The sequence below is a fragment of the Monopterus albus genome, unplaced genomic scaffold, assembly GCF_001952655.1.
Source record: "Monopterus albus unplaced genomic scaffold, M_albus_1.0 scaffold217.1, whole genome shotgun sequence".
In the NCBI taxonomy this organism is placed as follows: Eukaryota; Metazoa; Chordata; class Actinopteri; order Synbranchiformes; family Synbranchidae; genus Monopterus; species Monopterus albus.
In genome coordinates this window covers 218,057-233,819 of record NW_018128097.1, presented here as the reverse complement: position 1 = coordinate 233,819, position 15,763 = coordinate 218,057, and the positions used below count along the sequence as shown (strand labels likewise).

Genomic DNA, 15,763 nt, shown 5'->3' with positions numbered 1-15,763 from the left:
TCAGAGAAATACAGGCAGAAAAGGAAATGAAGCAGCTTCAGGAGGACAGAAAGAATGACAAGAAACCTCCTCCATACAGGCACATTAAGGTACTGTGTCATCACATACTCATTCATCTATTTCTGTCTTGAGCAAGGACCAGTCCTGTAACTTCTATGTTTGAAAAAACAATCATGGCATTGTCTGTGATTCATAGGTAAACCGGCCCATTGGGAAGGTGCAGATCATCACAGCTGACCTATCAGAGATCCCACGCTGTAACTGTAAGGCGACTGATGAGAACCCCTGCGGCGTCGACTCGGAGTGCATTAACCGCATGCTGATGTACGAGTGCCACCCTCAGGTGTGTGTAGCAGGAGAGCGATGTCAGAACCAGGCCTTCACAAAGCGCCAGTACACACCTGTGGAGATTTTCAGGACACTGTCGCGCGGGTGGGGTTTACGTGGTTTGTCCGACATCAAGAAGGTAGGTTAGAAGAAATAAGTCAAAGGAATTGTGGTTAGTATCTTATAATTATTCATATTTTTTTATAATTTTTGTTTTTCTCTCTTGCTTCCCAGGGAGCTTTTGTGAGTGAATATGTAGGAGAAATGATAGATGAAGAAGAATGTCGAGCCAGGATCAAACATGCCCAGGAGAATGACATCTCTAACTTCTACATGCTTACACTGGACAAGGTGATTATGAGGATGATAGTCACAAACACAGCAATCTGTATATAGATACAGTTCAGCAACACAATTAATTCATAATGTAGGTCAAATGCTTTGTGCAAACAAGTCTGTATTTTGCTATGCCAGGACCGAATCATTGATGCCGGGCCAAAAGGGAACCAGGCTCGCTTCATGAACCACAGCTGCCAGCCAAACTGTGAGACTCAAAAGTGGACTGTGAATGGGGACACCAGGGTGGGTCTGTTTGCTCTCCAAGACATCCCAAAAGGTTTGAATGACAGGTCATGAGACTTTCTGGTATTTTCTATTTTATAGAATTGTACAACAGAGCTAATGCAACATATGCTTTAGGTGTGGAGCTGACTTTCAATTACAACCTGGAGTGCCTTGGCAATGGGAAAACTGTCTGTAAATGTGGAGCACCCAACTGCAGTGGTTTTCTGGGTGTCCGGCCAAAGGTAAAAGCTTAGATTTAAAATGTTTTAGTTCTGGGAACAGTTTCACCCTACAGGTGACCACCCTTGCTTAAATTTACAACTTAAAAGAAGAGCTGCATTGTAACCCTCTTTTTCTTGTCCCTGCACAGAACCAGCCATCAGCTGAGAAGATGAAACTTAAGGAAGGGAAAAGAAAGGTCCCCATGAAGAAGAAGACCAAGCAAGAAGTGACCAAGGAGAGGGAAGATGAGTGCTTCAGCTGTGGTGACGGGGGACAGATAGTGTCCTGTAAGAAGCCGGGTTGCCCTAAGGTTTATCATGCTGACTGTCTCAATCTGGCCAAGAGGCCTGCAGGCAAGTAGAAACAGGACTGGTACTGTTTATGTGAGGGCGACTTGAAACCCATATTGTGCTACCAAAGGGCCACTGTTGAGTCTAAATTGTAGTGTAGCCATACTGAAGTATTGAATATTGCACTCAATTTCAATTTATTTATAAAGTAATAAAGAAATGATTTAATGACTTAATGAAGTTCCTTATTTTGGAAATCTTTGGAAAATTTTCTTTTGACAAACAAAACTTAATATATGCCTATTAACCTAAGAAAAAAAAAACCTTAAGATATTTTCTGTCCTGAGTAATGACTGAATGTTGTCTGCAGGGCGGTGGGAGTGTCCATGGCACCAGTGTGATGTCTGTGGTAAAGAAGCGGCTTCGTTTTGTGAGATGTGCCCAAGCTCATACTGTAAGGAGCATCGTGAGGGCATGCTCTTCATCTCCAAGCTGGATGGCAAGCTATCCTGCAGTGAGCACGACCCCTGTGGGCCCGACCCGCTGGAGCCAGGGGAGATTCGTGAATACGTGCCCACCATAACCTCTGTGAGACCAGGGGCCACGACTATACCTTTCTCTCCCTCACTGGTCCCGAACTCAAGAAGGACCACTTCTTCTTCTGCTTTCATCCCTTCCTCTCCCGACCAAAAAGCGCCGGTCAGGCAGGAACCCCCTCCTCGTCTATACATCAACACAAAGACTGCTACCTCAAGCTTCATCCCATCCAGTAGGTCGTACCTCACAGACAGGACTGATGGGAAAGCACTTTCCACTCCTACCTCCTCTAGAGACGAGAGAGAGGATGGTGAGGTGGAGGACGGGGATGTATGTGGTTTAGAAATGGAGGAGGTGGAGGATGACGACGATGATGATGAGGAGGAGGAGGAGGAGGAGGAAGAAGAGGAAGAGGAGGAGGAAGATGATGAGATGAAGGAAATGGAGATAGTGGAAGATGATGAAGACGAGCCGCAGTATGGAGATGACCTGTTGGAGGAAGATGAGGATGAAGGAGACGATGTCTATGACAGTTGGTGTGACTATGTGGATGAAGAGGCTGATGATGGAGAGGTGAAGGGGGAGGACTTGGAGGAGTGGGGGCGAGTGGAAGATGATGACAAATGACTCGGTCCACCCATTCCTTGATAACTACTCAGTAAAAACTCTCAATAGATATTCAAAGGATAAAAGAGTTTGATACTGTATTTTGGTACCTACTTGAATGCTACACTGCCTTCACTTTGGTACAGCATTGCCTTCTCATCCCCAGACTGCTGGACTGACAGTGGAGATATGTACTGGTGCTAAGGCTTGGGGACTGATTCAGTCCATCTCTTTATACTTTGTCAATATGTTTATTTGTGTCTGGTGCTGTTAGGTTCTTTCTCTCAACATTGTTTACATTTTGGGGCTTTTTATTATGTTTGGAACATACAAAAAAGATGAGAAGTTTCACCTGACCAAACTGTCGCCATAAGGACATTTTACAGTATGTTGGTGCTCTCTTAACCTTGTCTTTCTAATTACAAGAATGATTTTAAAAAATAGTGTTTTCACTGGTCTGTGTTACAGTTTAGGCACAACAATAACCGCTTGGTTCTTCTGAGGGATTCAAAAATAAACCCACTGGAGTTATGCTTGTAGATGATTCTTCTCATGAGAAAAAAAACGTTTTTTTTGCTTTAACACTTTCTATTAATTAATCCTTTTCCCCTTCTGAAGAGAGCTCAGGATCAGAGATAAATAAAACAATGATATTCCACACCTAACATCACAGATATCACATCATTAGTGTTACATTCATCACTACTGTTCCATTAATTGAATTAGAATAAAATCAAAGTTCTTATTCACTTGTACTTGTGCCCCCATTTCACAATGGTGAAAGACATTTTCAAAGTAAATACACCAGTACTACAGTGCTGAAACACATTGTTACAAACATTCAAAATTTGACAAAAAATGTGTCCAATAAATACATGTAAGGCGCCTACAACATTATGCAGAATGTCTAATATCAGAATAAAAGTATAATGTATGTATAGCATTGGATTATAATTGATGCTGGTAAAAAGTGAAGGATTTATATTCTGCTGGGTAGCTAATTAGTGGTTATGTTCTACTGGTTAGCTAATCTATAGGAACATAGACATATTTTTTGTTTATTATAGTTAGTCTTAATTTAAATATGCTAAGTAACTAAATCGTTAGAAAGTTAAAAGTACAATATTTGCTTCTGAAATCTGGTGGGGTCCAAGTATAAAGCGCATAAAATGGATAACGCAAGTATAATAAGTAGCTGAAAATTGTAATTTAAGTACGGTATTTTAGTTTCTTTAACACACTGAGTTGCTACTGTGTAAAATTAGCATAACTGACATTTCACTCGTGTTATGAAACCGTAGAGAAAGATCGAATTAAACTGGTGAGCAATGTAACAAGCGTGATGGAAATGAAGGCGAATGGCGCAGGCGTCAGCTGCTACCACATACATCAACACCACAGAAGAAGAAAGGACGCGACGTAGCTGTGCTGAGTGTAAAATGGCGACGATTGTGTGTCAGTCAAAACACAACTGATGAAGATAAACACGAGAGAAAAGATAGACAAATTTACGTTTTCAAGAGTTATTTGTTTGATCTCAACAAGGTAACCAGGTTATTGATTAATTCAGTGTGTAAAAGGCGAAGTAATTCTTATGTGTTCATTGTACTCAGCTTGTAAACAGCTAACGTTAGCTAGGTTAGCTATCGTTGCAATGACGATGGTCTAACTTTAATTCTGAACAAATGCATTCACTGCTTAATGAAAATGAGTAAGACAGCTCAATGAAGCAGTATGTTCTGACACATTAGTTACTAGGTTACGGTTACACGGCCACGTTGATAACTTGCTGTGTGTTTTTACTGACAGGTTCAGCCATGACCGAGGAGAACAGCGTTAGTTCGGAGGGGATAGTGGGCTTGGATGAGCCCAAGAAGATGACCAGGGAGGATTGGAGGAAGAAGAAGGAGCTAGAGGAACAGAGGAAGCTGGGAAACGCTCCAGCTGAGGTTGACGAGGAGGGGAAGTAAGTTTATATTTGGACAGAAAGGGGATTCTGTTAAATATCTGAAGAAATGCTCCAGATTAACGTTACTTTACAACAGGGGTGGGCAAACTTTTTGATTCAGGGGCCACATTGACTTTTGAAATTTGACAGATGGGCCGGGCCAGCACCAGATGCATACATATCAAACATAAACATATAAAAGGCATTACAGTGTTAATACTTACATTCACTTTTAGTGGGAACAGTGTTGTTGATCACCCTTTTTTGGTAGAGCCAAACAACACCAGCATCCTCTGTGCCATCTTCTGGATGTTTGGATATTTGGCTGCACTTAATGAAGCATAAAACTCATCCAGTTTAAGAGAGTTGAACTTCTCCTTTAAGACGGTGTCACATTGGAGATCAATCAGTTCCAACTGCAACTCCTGTGGCGCCGTTTCAGGGTCTTGTGTGAAGGGACATGACACCAGCTGAAGTGACTTGTCAATTTTTCCAAAATCGGAGAACCGACAGCAGAATTCTCCGTGTAGGTCGTCCAGTGATTTCCTGTGTTTTTTTCACATGTCGAGGGGCCTCTTTCAGCGTAGCCAGTGTGGGGAAATGAGCGAATGACTTATTTGACATTTGCTTTGAGAATAAAGCTAGCTTGGTTTTGAAGGCTCTGACATTTGTGAACATTTCTTGCACAAACTGATCTTTCCCTTGTAGCTTCACGTTCAGCTCATTATGTGTCAGTATGTCCCCAGCAAAAGCTCCAAAAATGAGCTAATCTCCTGTTTGAACTCCCACACTTGTTGACATACTTTCCCCAAACTTAACCAGCGGACAGTGTGATAAAGCAAGTCCTGGTGATCAGCGTCAGTTTCTTCAAGAATCTTAATAAACTGACAATGCTGAAGTCCCCTGGCTCGAATAAAGTTAATGAGTTTTACAACTGTCTTCATTACGTGGTCAAGCTGCAGTACGGATTTACACAGTGCTTCCTGGTGGATTATGCAGTGTAGGAAAATTACCTCTTGCTTAGGGTTGTCCTCTTTCACCCTCTCCTGGATTCTTTTGAGTAGCCCGACATTTTTCCCAGTCAGATTTGGCGATCCATCTGTGGTAACGTTGGCAAGCATACTCCAAGGTAGCTTGTGCCTCTCGATGACCCCCGACACTCTGTCATACAAGTCCTCTCCCTGCGTTGACTGGTTGTTAGCATAATTAGCATACTTGGTAGAAAAGTGATGGCTGGTGTTGTATTCCTTTAAAACTGCAGCGGTTTCTTGGCAAATAAGACATACAGCCTTTGACTGGACTTCAGTAAAAAATATTTAGTTGTCCATTCGTTATTGAACACTTGGCACTCGCTGTCGACTTTTCTTTTCTTTGGCCCACTCATTGCTGCAGATGGGTTCAGAGCAGTAGCAGAGTAATAACTGAGAGTAGCCCTGGCTCCGCAAAATCAAGTCAATGTATCACCGCACCTAATGCGCCACCTGGTGGAACGCCAGGCATTACAGGACAAGGTCAAATGAATACAGTCATAATTATGATATGATTTGATTTGGACAATCCTGTACCAATCTTCGCTGGGCCGGATTAAAAGGACCAACAGGCCAGATGTGGCCCGCAGGCCGTAGTTTGCCTACCCCTGCTTTACATCATGGTCATAAGTGGTCTGCCTATGAGACCACTGTTTCAGAATGTCATACAGTTGATTAAAGAGGTAGTCCTGAAATTTAGGGTTACATTACCACAATGTAATAATAGAATTAATATCATTCCTGACTTGTAAAGAGCTTTCATTACCATTCAGTTTGTAAATACAACTGGTAGTTTTCTGAAATTTTAAAAACATATCCTGACATGACATCAAGTGCCTAAAAACCAAAAGAACATGGAGATCAGCCATTCCTTTGGTAATGAAACCCAAAATTAATTGGTGTAGTGGTATATTGTTCATGCACAGTATTTTTAACACAACCAACTCTGGAAGCATACAGCTGCCAAAATTGAGTGAACACTAACAAGGTGTAAACAAGGCTATGTTTTACATTTATGCCTTCCTTTTCTTATTACATGAACAATGCGAAAGGCCCATCTGATAAGTCAGGTAGTTTCCTCAAACTTGACTAAAGTCCTCAAGCTGCTGCTGTAACATTAATATGCCTCTTCTCTCCAGGGACATAAACCCTCACATCCCACAGTATATCTCTTCAGTGCCATGGTATATTGACCCATCCAAAAGACCCACACTAAAGCATCAGAGACCCCAGGATGAAAAGCATATGCAATACTCAGCCATTGGAGACTGGTATAAGAGAGGAGTGCAAGAGGTGAGGATGAATCATTAACTTACTTTCATATAGCTATAACAAATGCACTTTTACAGTTAATAGCTTAATGTTCTTTTTCCACACAGACTGATGTTGTCACTAAGTTTCGTAAGGGAGCTTGTGAAAACTGTGGCGCCATGACACACAAGAAGAAAGACTGCTTGGAGGTACAAATAAAAAAATTTAAAAAATCTTTTGAAAGAATTTTCAAAACAGTTAGGCTACCTTTGACTCATTTCTAATCCTTTATTTTATACAAAGGGTATTTCCTTATAATTAAATGTTAATCCCTGACCTTCACTTTTGTCTAACCAGCGACCCAGAAAAGTTGGGGCAAGGTACACAGGCACAAGCATTGCTCCAGATGAACACAGTCAGGTCCAGCTCAGTTTGGACTATGATGGGAAGCGGGATCGTTGGAATGGTTATGACCCAGAGGAACACCAGCGCATTGTGGAAGAGTACGCCAAAGTTGATCTAGTAAGCGGTCCAGTGGTAGATTTAGTGTGGTTGAAATCTGGAGCATTTACTTTATTTGGTTTATTGAGAAGAAGAAAAACAAACTTGGAACCTTATAACTCCATTACAACCTCAGTTAATACAAAGCAACTTGAAACAATGAACATGGGGATTTTTATTGGTAATTGGACCAATTAACCACCAGAAACCCATGATTCTTACAAAGCTAAACCCATCCAACTTAACTGAGGGCAAGTTGAAGTCAGAAGTGATGCTCAGTTCCAGATACTGGGACTCAAATTAGTTGTGATGGCACCATTATGTTCAAAAACATCGCATGTAACTGTGTTATCTATTTCCAGTGCACTAATGAATCTGACTTTGTCTTTGTTTCTGCCTCTCAGGCCAAAAGGACACTGAAGGCACAGAAACTTCAGGATGAGTTAGCCTCAGGAAAACTGGACCAAAGTGTAAGTGTTCAGCAATGTCAAGATAATAGTTATGGATAAAATCTCTATATTTTTTAAAGAAATAAAATGCAGATCTTGCCATTTACTTATTTATTTCCTTGAATCTTTTCTCTGCAGGAGCGAGAACATGACAGTGAAGGTGAGGATGAAGATAAGTACGCAGATGACATTGACATGCCCGGTCAGAACTTTGATTCTAAGAGACGAATCACAGTCAGGAATCTGCGTATCAGAGAAGACACAGCTAAAGTAAGAGAAACATGACTGTTGATCTGTTATTTACTTTTAGCTTTCTAACTGTCATACTTGTTTTTTGTGATGGATGTTTGCTGAATTAAATGAATACAGAGGAAACATTTGCTCATCACTGTTAAAGCTGTTGATTTAAGTGAGAGTTGAGAGAATTTTATTAACCCGTATGTAATCAGAACCTTTCATGTCTGTCTCCCACAGTACTTGAGAAATCTGGATCCAAATTCAGCCTACTATGATCCAAAGACTCGAGCTATGAGAGAGAACCCTTACTCCAGTACTGGCATGAACCCTGACGAGTATGTTACTGCCACCCAATTTCCTGACAACTCAGTTCTGCTTACTGGTTTACACTGTAATAACTTATAAGCTGTTCTGTCTGACAGAGTCGGATACGCTGGCGACAACTTTGTTCGCTATTCTGGCGACACAATCACGATGGCTCAAACACAGTGTAAGTGACCAAGATATTTTCTAGCTCTGTTCTATTGTCCTTCATCTTACAAAAATGGCAAGTATATTATTGCTACTTCAGTGATAAAACAGTTTTATGTTTTCTGGGATTATTGGTATGTTGGTGCTGTACTTATACTTTTAGTAGCACCAGACCAGCTGTGCTTGTATTTAAATATATGGTTGAACAATGTGGCATTTACATAGCTGCAAGTGTGTATGTGTTGTCAAGACAAGATGTCGTTGGAGACATCTCAAACCATTTATATTGTTGTTAACATTATTGGATTTGGTTTGCACTTTAGTCATATGACTGCCAAGATCTATTTGGGCAAAATCAAAAGAAGGGAATTATTGCACAGGACAGTAAAGCACATGCGAGTTATAAACAAAATCATTGTTATCCTTGACATATTGTAACTGAAGGAGCATCTGCAACATTTAAAATAAAGGTTACAACCACATCTTAAAAGAGGTAAAGCCTGTTCACACAGCATGAATAGTTTTACATAGTTGATATTTATGCTGTAATTGCTTTAATAGTGTGAGTGATAGCAGCCTAACATCACCTTGCCTTAGCTAGCAGACACAGCCAAAACTGAAATCAAAGATTTTTATTTTCAATTCACTATATGTGCCGGACATACAGAAAATTGAAATACAGTTTCTCTCTCGCCTAGTATTGAATGCCATACCATTTACGAAATTAAAATAGAATAAAGTAGAGTAAAAATGGACTAAAAAGAATAAGAAAACTAAGTCAAAGTGATTAGGATAAAAACTCAATGGTAGAACCCATGACTCAAACCATGTACAATCAGTGACAGTTGTGCAAATAATAAGAAGAAGACTGTCAGGTGGTTGTGAGATTGAGATGCACATGAACAGTAGTGCAAATGACCAACAGCAGCAGATATGACGGTAAAAACAGTCAGCAGCAGGTTTACATGTAATATAACAAGACCCAAAACAGCAGAGATAGTCTTTTTATGTTCTGTGGTGGGTCACAGTCCAGTGTGAAGAGCAATGGGCTGAGCACACATCCCTAGTAGTAGCCCTAGTAATATTATTTGAATGATAAGAGGTATTATGGCTGTAAATGTTAGAATATTTTTTCCAGTTGTGTGCACTGCTCTAATATAATGTAAAGATGAGCTGAGATACCACACAATTTACATTCACTCTCAGACAGATACAGTGGTGTGAAAAAGTGTTTGCCCCCTTACTGATTTCTTATCTTTTTGCATGTTTGTCACACTGTAATGTTTCAGATCGTCAAACAAATTTATATATTAGTCAAAGATAACACAAGTAAACACATCATGCAGTTTTTAAATGAAGGTTTTTATTATTAAGGGAAAACAAAATCCAAAACTACAAAGCCCTGTGTGAATAAGTGTTTGCCCCCTAAACCTAATAACTGGTTGGGCCACCCTTAGCAGCAACAACTGCAATCAAGCGTTTTCGATAACTTGCCATGAGTCTGCCACAGCGCTGTGGAGGAATTTTGGCCCACTCATCTTGGCAGAATTGTTGTAAGTCAGCCACATTGGAAGGTTTTCGGGCATGAACTGCCTTTTTAAGGTCATGCCACAGCATCTCAATTGGATTCAGGTCAGGACTTTGACTAGGCCACTCCAAAGTCTTCATGTTGTTTTTCTTCAGCCATTCAGAAGTGGACTTGCTGGTGTGCTTTGGATCATTGTCCTGCTGCAGAACCCAAGTTCGCTTCAGCTTGAGGTCACAAACGGATGGCCGGACATTCTCCTTCAGGATATTTTGGTACACAGCAGAATTCATGGTTCCACTTATCACAGCATGTCTTCCAGGGCCTGAAGCAGCAAAACAGCCCCAGACCATCACACTACCACCACCATATTTTACTGTTGGTATGATGTTCTTTTTCTGAAATGCGGTGTTACTTTTACACCACACATAATGGGACACACACCTTCCAAAAAGTTCAACTTTTGTCTCGTCTGTCCACAGAGTATTATCCCAAAAGTCTTGGGGATCATCAAGATGTTTTCTGGCAAAACTGAGACGAGCCTTTATGTTCTTTTTGCTCAGCAGTGGTTTTCGTCTTGGAACTCTGCCATGCAAACCATTTTTGCCCAGTCTCTTTCTTATGGTGGAGTCATGAACACTCACCTTAACTGAGGCAAGTGAGGCCTGCAGTTCTTTGGATGTTGTTGTGGGGTCTTTTGTGCTGCAGTCCCCAAGCTTTAGAAATGGCTTTATAACCTTTTCCGGACTGATAGAGCTCCATTATTCTCTTTCTCATTTGTTTTTGAATTTCTTTGGATCTCGGCATGATGTCTAGCTTTTGAGGATCTTTTGGTCTACTTCACTTTGTCAGGCAGGTCCTATTTAAGTGATTTCTTGATTGCGAACAGGTGTGGCAAGAGAAATTGAACTCAGGTGCGATAAACCAGTGTTTTGACAGGGGGGCAAACACTTGTTCACACAGGGCTCTATAGTTTTGGATTTTGTTTTCCCTTAATAATAAAAACCTTCATTTAAAAACTGCATGATGTGTTTACTTGTGTTATCTTTGACTAATATATAAATTTGTTTGACGATCTGAAACATTACAGTGTGACAAACATGCAAAAAGATAAGAAATCAGTAAGGGGGCAAACACTTTTTCACACCACTGTATGTACCATGTATTTATACTTCATCCTGTAACCACTGTTAATGCTTCATCTTGTGACAGTGTTTGCCTGGGAAGCCTATGAGCGAGGCTCTGAGGTGCATCTGCAGGCTGATCCCACCAAGCTGGAGCTGCTCCACCGCTCCTTCAAGGTCAAGAAGGAGGACTTCAAGGAGGAACAGAGGGAGAGCATCCTGGAGAAGGTACATACCTGACAATAGCAGGCTGGAAGCAGACTGCAAAACGGCATTTTTGCAGAGTCATTACATTACACTGCGACAAGGGTCTTATAAAATCAAGGTTTCCAATATCTACCGACTAAGTCTATTTGAAAGAAAGTCAGATTTTACATTAATCTTACATGATCCATTCATTTGTTGTGAAAAAGCAAAGATGCTTTTTATTTTTTATTTCAGCATCATTTAAAATGACACCTACCACAGATAATATAGTATTGTAACTATCAGTCTGGTACCTATGTACATGTGTTTATGGGCACTTGCATTGTATTCTGTGTTATTTAATTCCACTAATTTGTAGCAGCAGTCACCTTGTGAGAGTATGATCACAAATTCCTCACACTGTCAAAATTTTAACAGCGGCTGTCTTGGGTCACCAAGACGGTGGGTGTTTCTTGCAGTGCGATCTAGGATTGGATCAACAACCAAAGATTATCAGCACATTTCTTTAAGCCCAAAATAGTGTATAGTGCCTGTAAGTACCATACTGGCTGATGATTTTACTGATGGTGTTTATGCTCTTGTGTGGGTGGCAATCAGTATGGAGGTGAAGAGTTCTTGGATGCTCCACCACGGGAGCTGCTGTTGGCCCAGACGGAGGACTATACGGAGTACTCTCGTCATGGCGCTGTACTGAAAGGACTTGAGAAGGCCATCGCCCGCTCCAAGTATGAGGAGGACGTGCTCATCAACAACCACACTGTAAGGGTGACACAACAGGCTATGGCTCCTGTTAAGTTTGTCACATTTCATTCACTGTTTTATGTAAAAAAAATAAAATAAAAAAAAATTTATTCTTTGTCTGTAGTGTATTTGGGGCTCGTACTGGAAGGACGGCTGCTGGGGATACAAGTGCTGTCACTCCATGGTCAAACAAAGCTACTGTACAGGAGAGGTTGGAATTGGAATAGTGAGTACATAAACTAACAGTGTTTAAAACCTCTGTTTGATACACATGGTATATTAGCTTTTATAATAAAGTCTTTACATGCATACTGTTTTCTGTTTTAATATCCTGCAGAACAACTCAGACCGTGCTCCATTTGAAGGGGCGCTAACCGAGCCACAGGAGGAAGAACAGCCCAAGTCTCTGCTGGAAGTAAGTGAAAATGAAGAGGTTTAAATTTTGATAATGAACATATGGGATTTTTTATTGCCAGTGGTAATTGTAGACATCATTATATGTTCATCGTGTCAATGTTTTCAATCACCAGATGCATCGAGATAAGATTAAAGAGAAGAAGAAGAAAAAGAAGAGCAAAAAGAACAAGAAGCACGGCTCTAACAGTGATTCGGAGGATGAAGAGAAGAAGAAGGAGAAACTGAAGAGGGTAAAATGTTTTTGTGTTTAAAGATGGCAAAAGCTGAGTCTCTGCTCATTTTTCTGTATCTCTGGTTTGGTTAATTGCCTTGACTGACCAGCTCTCTGTTTCTTCCTAGGCACTGGAAGCAGAGGACAGGTGGGTGAAGCACATAGAAGCAATAATGCAGCTGGATGAGAGGAAGAGGCCATACAGCAGTCTGCAGGAAGTGAAGGCACCCACTGAGGAGGAGATGGAGGCCTTCCGTATGAAACGCAGCCGGCCGGATGATCCCATGGCTTCCTTCTTGGGAGAGTGAGCTCCTCTTATCCCTGCTGACTCCCTGAAACTCTCCCTACGGACTCTACAAGAGCAGCTGCTCAGTGGAAAAAGTCTCCAATTATAAAACTCAACTTTCAACCTGTACATTTACAGCACACATTTGCTTTTTGGTCACCAATGTAGCATAAACTGTGTACAGTATATTCTATGTTTTTGTTTGCCCTTTTTTATTTTTCAAGCATCAGGAAATTACACCTAACCAGTTCCACATTTAAAAAGTAAAAATGACACTTTTCTTGGATGCTTTTAAGCACATTTCAGTCAAACATAAAATAGTCCACCCTTAGTAACAGTAAGGTATTTCACTGAGATCAATGCATTTTATAATAAAAATATATTTGTCTGAATACACTGTGTCTTTTGTTTTACAGGGACGATGCTATGTAGCGTCACTGTATATGTGCCAGTGTTAGATAAAAGGATAGAGTTGAACTAGTGACCCCCTTCAGGACACACTTGGAGACCTATAAACATTATGCTTTGAATTAGAATTAGCATCTAATATGATTTCCGTTAAAATGTTTAATTACCTGGTTAAAATGTTATTTCTCTGTGTCAATATAAATTCCATTTATTTGAGATTTCAAGTTTTCAGTTTACTCTTGTGTAAGTTGCACACTGAACAACAATTGGCCACTGAACCAGTCTGGCTCTCATGAGTATCGTGGAGATCACTGACTATTAATGTTGCATACTTTTTTTGCTGCTGTATGCCTAATATGTGCTGATCAGGTATGACCTGAATATAATATTTATTGTGAGTTGTGTTTTTTTTTTCTAATAATATCCCAAAGAAATCTGCAACACAACAACCAGTATTGTGACATTTCTGTTCACATGGTTCCATTTAAACGTAAAACAGTAAATTGCTAAACACAGAGTACTGCCTCACCCAACATCTGGAACGTTTTTTGTTGGTCTCTCTGCTCTCTGGCTCTGCTTCACACCAGTAAACAAAACGTGGAAATCATAGTGTACTTTATACACTCCTGCAGATCTCCTTGTTATTCTGTTGATTTTACAGTTGAAGCTTGATGGAAATTGGAAACAGTGAAATGCTTATGGGATTTTTCTAATTTACAATACACAAACTTGGAACTTTATCATAATTATATGGAATTAATTCTATCACCTTGTTCTGTACTTTTCATCATGTTTGTCGTGCAGCTCTATTTTCCCATAGTACAGGTTTATGAACAAGGGATTTGTCATTTCTTCACTTGTGCAATACAGTTGCACTGACTTGAACATGATGACATCATGGTGAAAATATTTTTGGCAGTGTACTTGATTAAACAGGGTGGATGTTATGGCCTGTGATTCACTGGGCTGCACATTTCTCTGCAGCGCTTCTCCAGGAGCATGCTGTCTCACCCGATTATTGGAAAATCATGTAGGAAGGTTTGTGCATTCTTTTGCAGTAAAAGGACTTGGAGAAAACAGAAAAATGCCCATAGGCCATAGTTTCTCAGCTGGTGAGTTGTCCGTGTGTTTTTAAAATATGTGATGCACTTCCTTTGCAAAAACATGCTGTAAACGTTATTCTTTACTTTTATGTAACTGGTGTGTGATAGATCATATTTCTCTGTAAGCATGCAGTCATAGTGAAAAACGTCACTATTAGGATGAACATGTAATGTTTTTTCATCAGATTAGATACATTAGTAGGCAGTATGCATGTACTCTGCCACCACCACTTCTCGTTTTAGTCTCAGACTTGGCAGATTTTTATGTTTATTATCTTTGCATCATCTGATTATGACTGGTACACAAAGACCAAATCGTATTTAATGTAAACAATCACTTTTCCTGTTCTTGTGACTCCACAGTGGCCATTATAGTCCAGATGTGTTTGATGTTCTGTTTGCTGCCAGCTGTTGTCTGCCAGTCAAAGATTTCCTCATCAAAGAGGGGTCACAACATTACCATTCACTCCTCCCAGCTGGCCTGCAGTCTGCCAGGTCCAGCAGGTCCTACAGGGAACCCAGGAGCTCCTGGATCACCAGGGCCCATGGGGCCCATGGGGCTGCCAGGGAAGGATGGCCCAGATGGGAAGGATGGAGATAAGGGACAAAAGGGAGATCCAGGTAGTGATGTAATGACTTTTCTGTGGCAATGTTTGATTTAGTTCTTGCATTTCTTTTAGTCTGTTGCTTCTTGTACTGTCAAATATGAAGAATACCTGTGATAAATGAGTCCAGCAGAGCTCCGATCTCATACACAGTGTCAGATCTTGTCTTCTAGTTCCCTTACATGTAAGAGTTCCCAAGCTAAGACAGATATCACAGCTCTTCTGACAGTGTGTGTTAACCTGATAACCCAGTGCCCCTTTTAATGATAGGGGGCAGCAGGTTCCTCTCAGGGTATGATGAACTGTGAGGTATAAAGTCTGATAGAGCAGCTATTCTGGGCTCTTTCTACTGGATATTCGTAATCAGTAAAGCATGCATGGTTTTATTGTGCTAAGTAAAATATATTCATTGTTATAATTTTGTCTCTGTTGTCAGGTGATTCAGGGAGGACTGGGAACCCAGGTAAGCCAGGCGTTAAAGGCCGTGAGGGTGTTATTGGTAAGGCTGGACCTAGGGGACTGAAGGGGCCACGCGGAATATCAGGGGTGGCTGGAAAACAAGGACAAAAGGGAGAGGTGGGTGACGTGGGTCAGCAGGGAGCTCCAGGAGGGTGTAATTGTGGCAGTCAGGCCCGTTCAGCCTTCTCTGTGGCGGTGACAAAGAGCTACCCTAAAGAGCGAATGCCCATCCGCTTCAGCCGGATC

The 15,763-nt window shown here is 40.8% G+C and overlaps 3 protein-coding genes across 3 annotated transcripts in view; all 3 read left to right on the top strand.

The window, feature by feature from the left end:
• nsd1a (nuclear receptor binding SET domain protein 1a) overlaps positions 1–2,987 on the top strand; it is a 12,862-nt gene extending 9,875 nt beyond the window's left edge. The window contains exons 17-23 of the mRNA XM_020619251.1: positions 7–89; positions 197–466; positions 562–678; positions 802–943; positions 1,027–1,133; positions 1,262–1,466; positions 1,774–2,987. Coding sequence (XP_020474907.1) covers positions 7–89; positions 197–466; positions 562–678; positions 802–943; positions 1,027–1,133; positions 1,262–1,466; positions 1,774–2,567 — 1,718 coding nt within the window. The 3' untranslated portion in view covers positions 2,568–2,987. The remainder of the gene's footprint in view (positions 1–6; positions 90–196; positions 467–561; positions 679–801; positions 944–1,026; positions 1,134–1,261; positions 1,467–1,773) is intronic.
• A 925-nt stretch (positions 2,988–3,912) lies between these two features.
• Positions 3,913–13,334, top strand: slu7 (SLU7 homolog, splicing factor). The gene is made up of 15 exons (XM_020619291.1): positions 3,913–4,091; positions 4,356–4,512; positions 6,662–6,815; positions 6,902–6,982; positions 7,131–7,295; positions 7,679–7,744; positions 7,862–7,993; positions 8,198–8,295; positions 8,383–8,450; positions 11,169–11,308; positions 11,885–12,046; positions 12,153–12,254; positions 12,366–12,443; positions 12,559–12,675; positions 12,785–13,334. The coding sequence occupies exons 2-15, from the start codon at positions 4,364–4,366 to the stop codon at positions 12,962–12,964; spliced, it is 1,692 nt and encodes a 563-aa protein (XP_020474947.1). The 5' UTR covers positions 3,913–4,091; positions 4,356–4,363; the 3' UTR covers positions 12,965–13,334.
• Positions 13,335–14,318: 984 nt separating this feature from the next.
• c1qtnf2 (C1q and TNF related 2) overlaps positions 14,319–15,763 on the top strand; it is a 2,263-nt gene continuing 818 nt past the window's right edge. The window contains exons 1-3 of the mRNA XM_020619284.1: positions 14,319–14,462; positions 14,817–15,074; positions 15,495–15,763. Of these exons, the coding sequence (XP_020474940.1) occupies positions 14,435–14,462; positions 14,817–15,074; positions 15,495–15,763 (555 nt within the window). The 5' untranslated portion in view covers positions 14,319–14,434. The remainder of the gene's footprint in view (positions 14,463–14,816; positions 15,075–15,494) is intronic.

What these genes read in the sequence shown, in the direction of transcription:
- slu7 (XM_020619291.1), top strand. Translation starts at nt 4,364, where the DNA reads ATGACCGAGGAGAACAGCGTTAGTTCGGAGGGGATAGTGGGCTTGGAT. An exon ending in TCAGAGAAGACACAGCTAAA is followed by an intron (nt 7,994 to 8,197) that starts GTAAGAGAAACA and finishes TGTCTCCCACAG; the next exon opens with TACTTGAGAAATCTGGATCC. An exon ending in AGAAGGAGAAACTGAAGAGG is followed by an intron (nt 12,676 to 12,784) that starts GTAAAATGTTTT and finishes GTTTCTTCCTAG; the next exon opens with GCACTGGAAGCAGAGGACAG.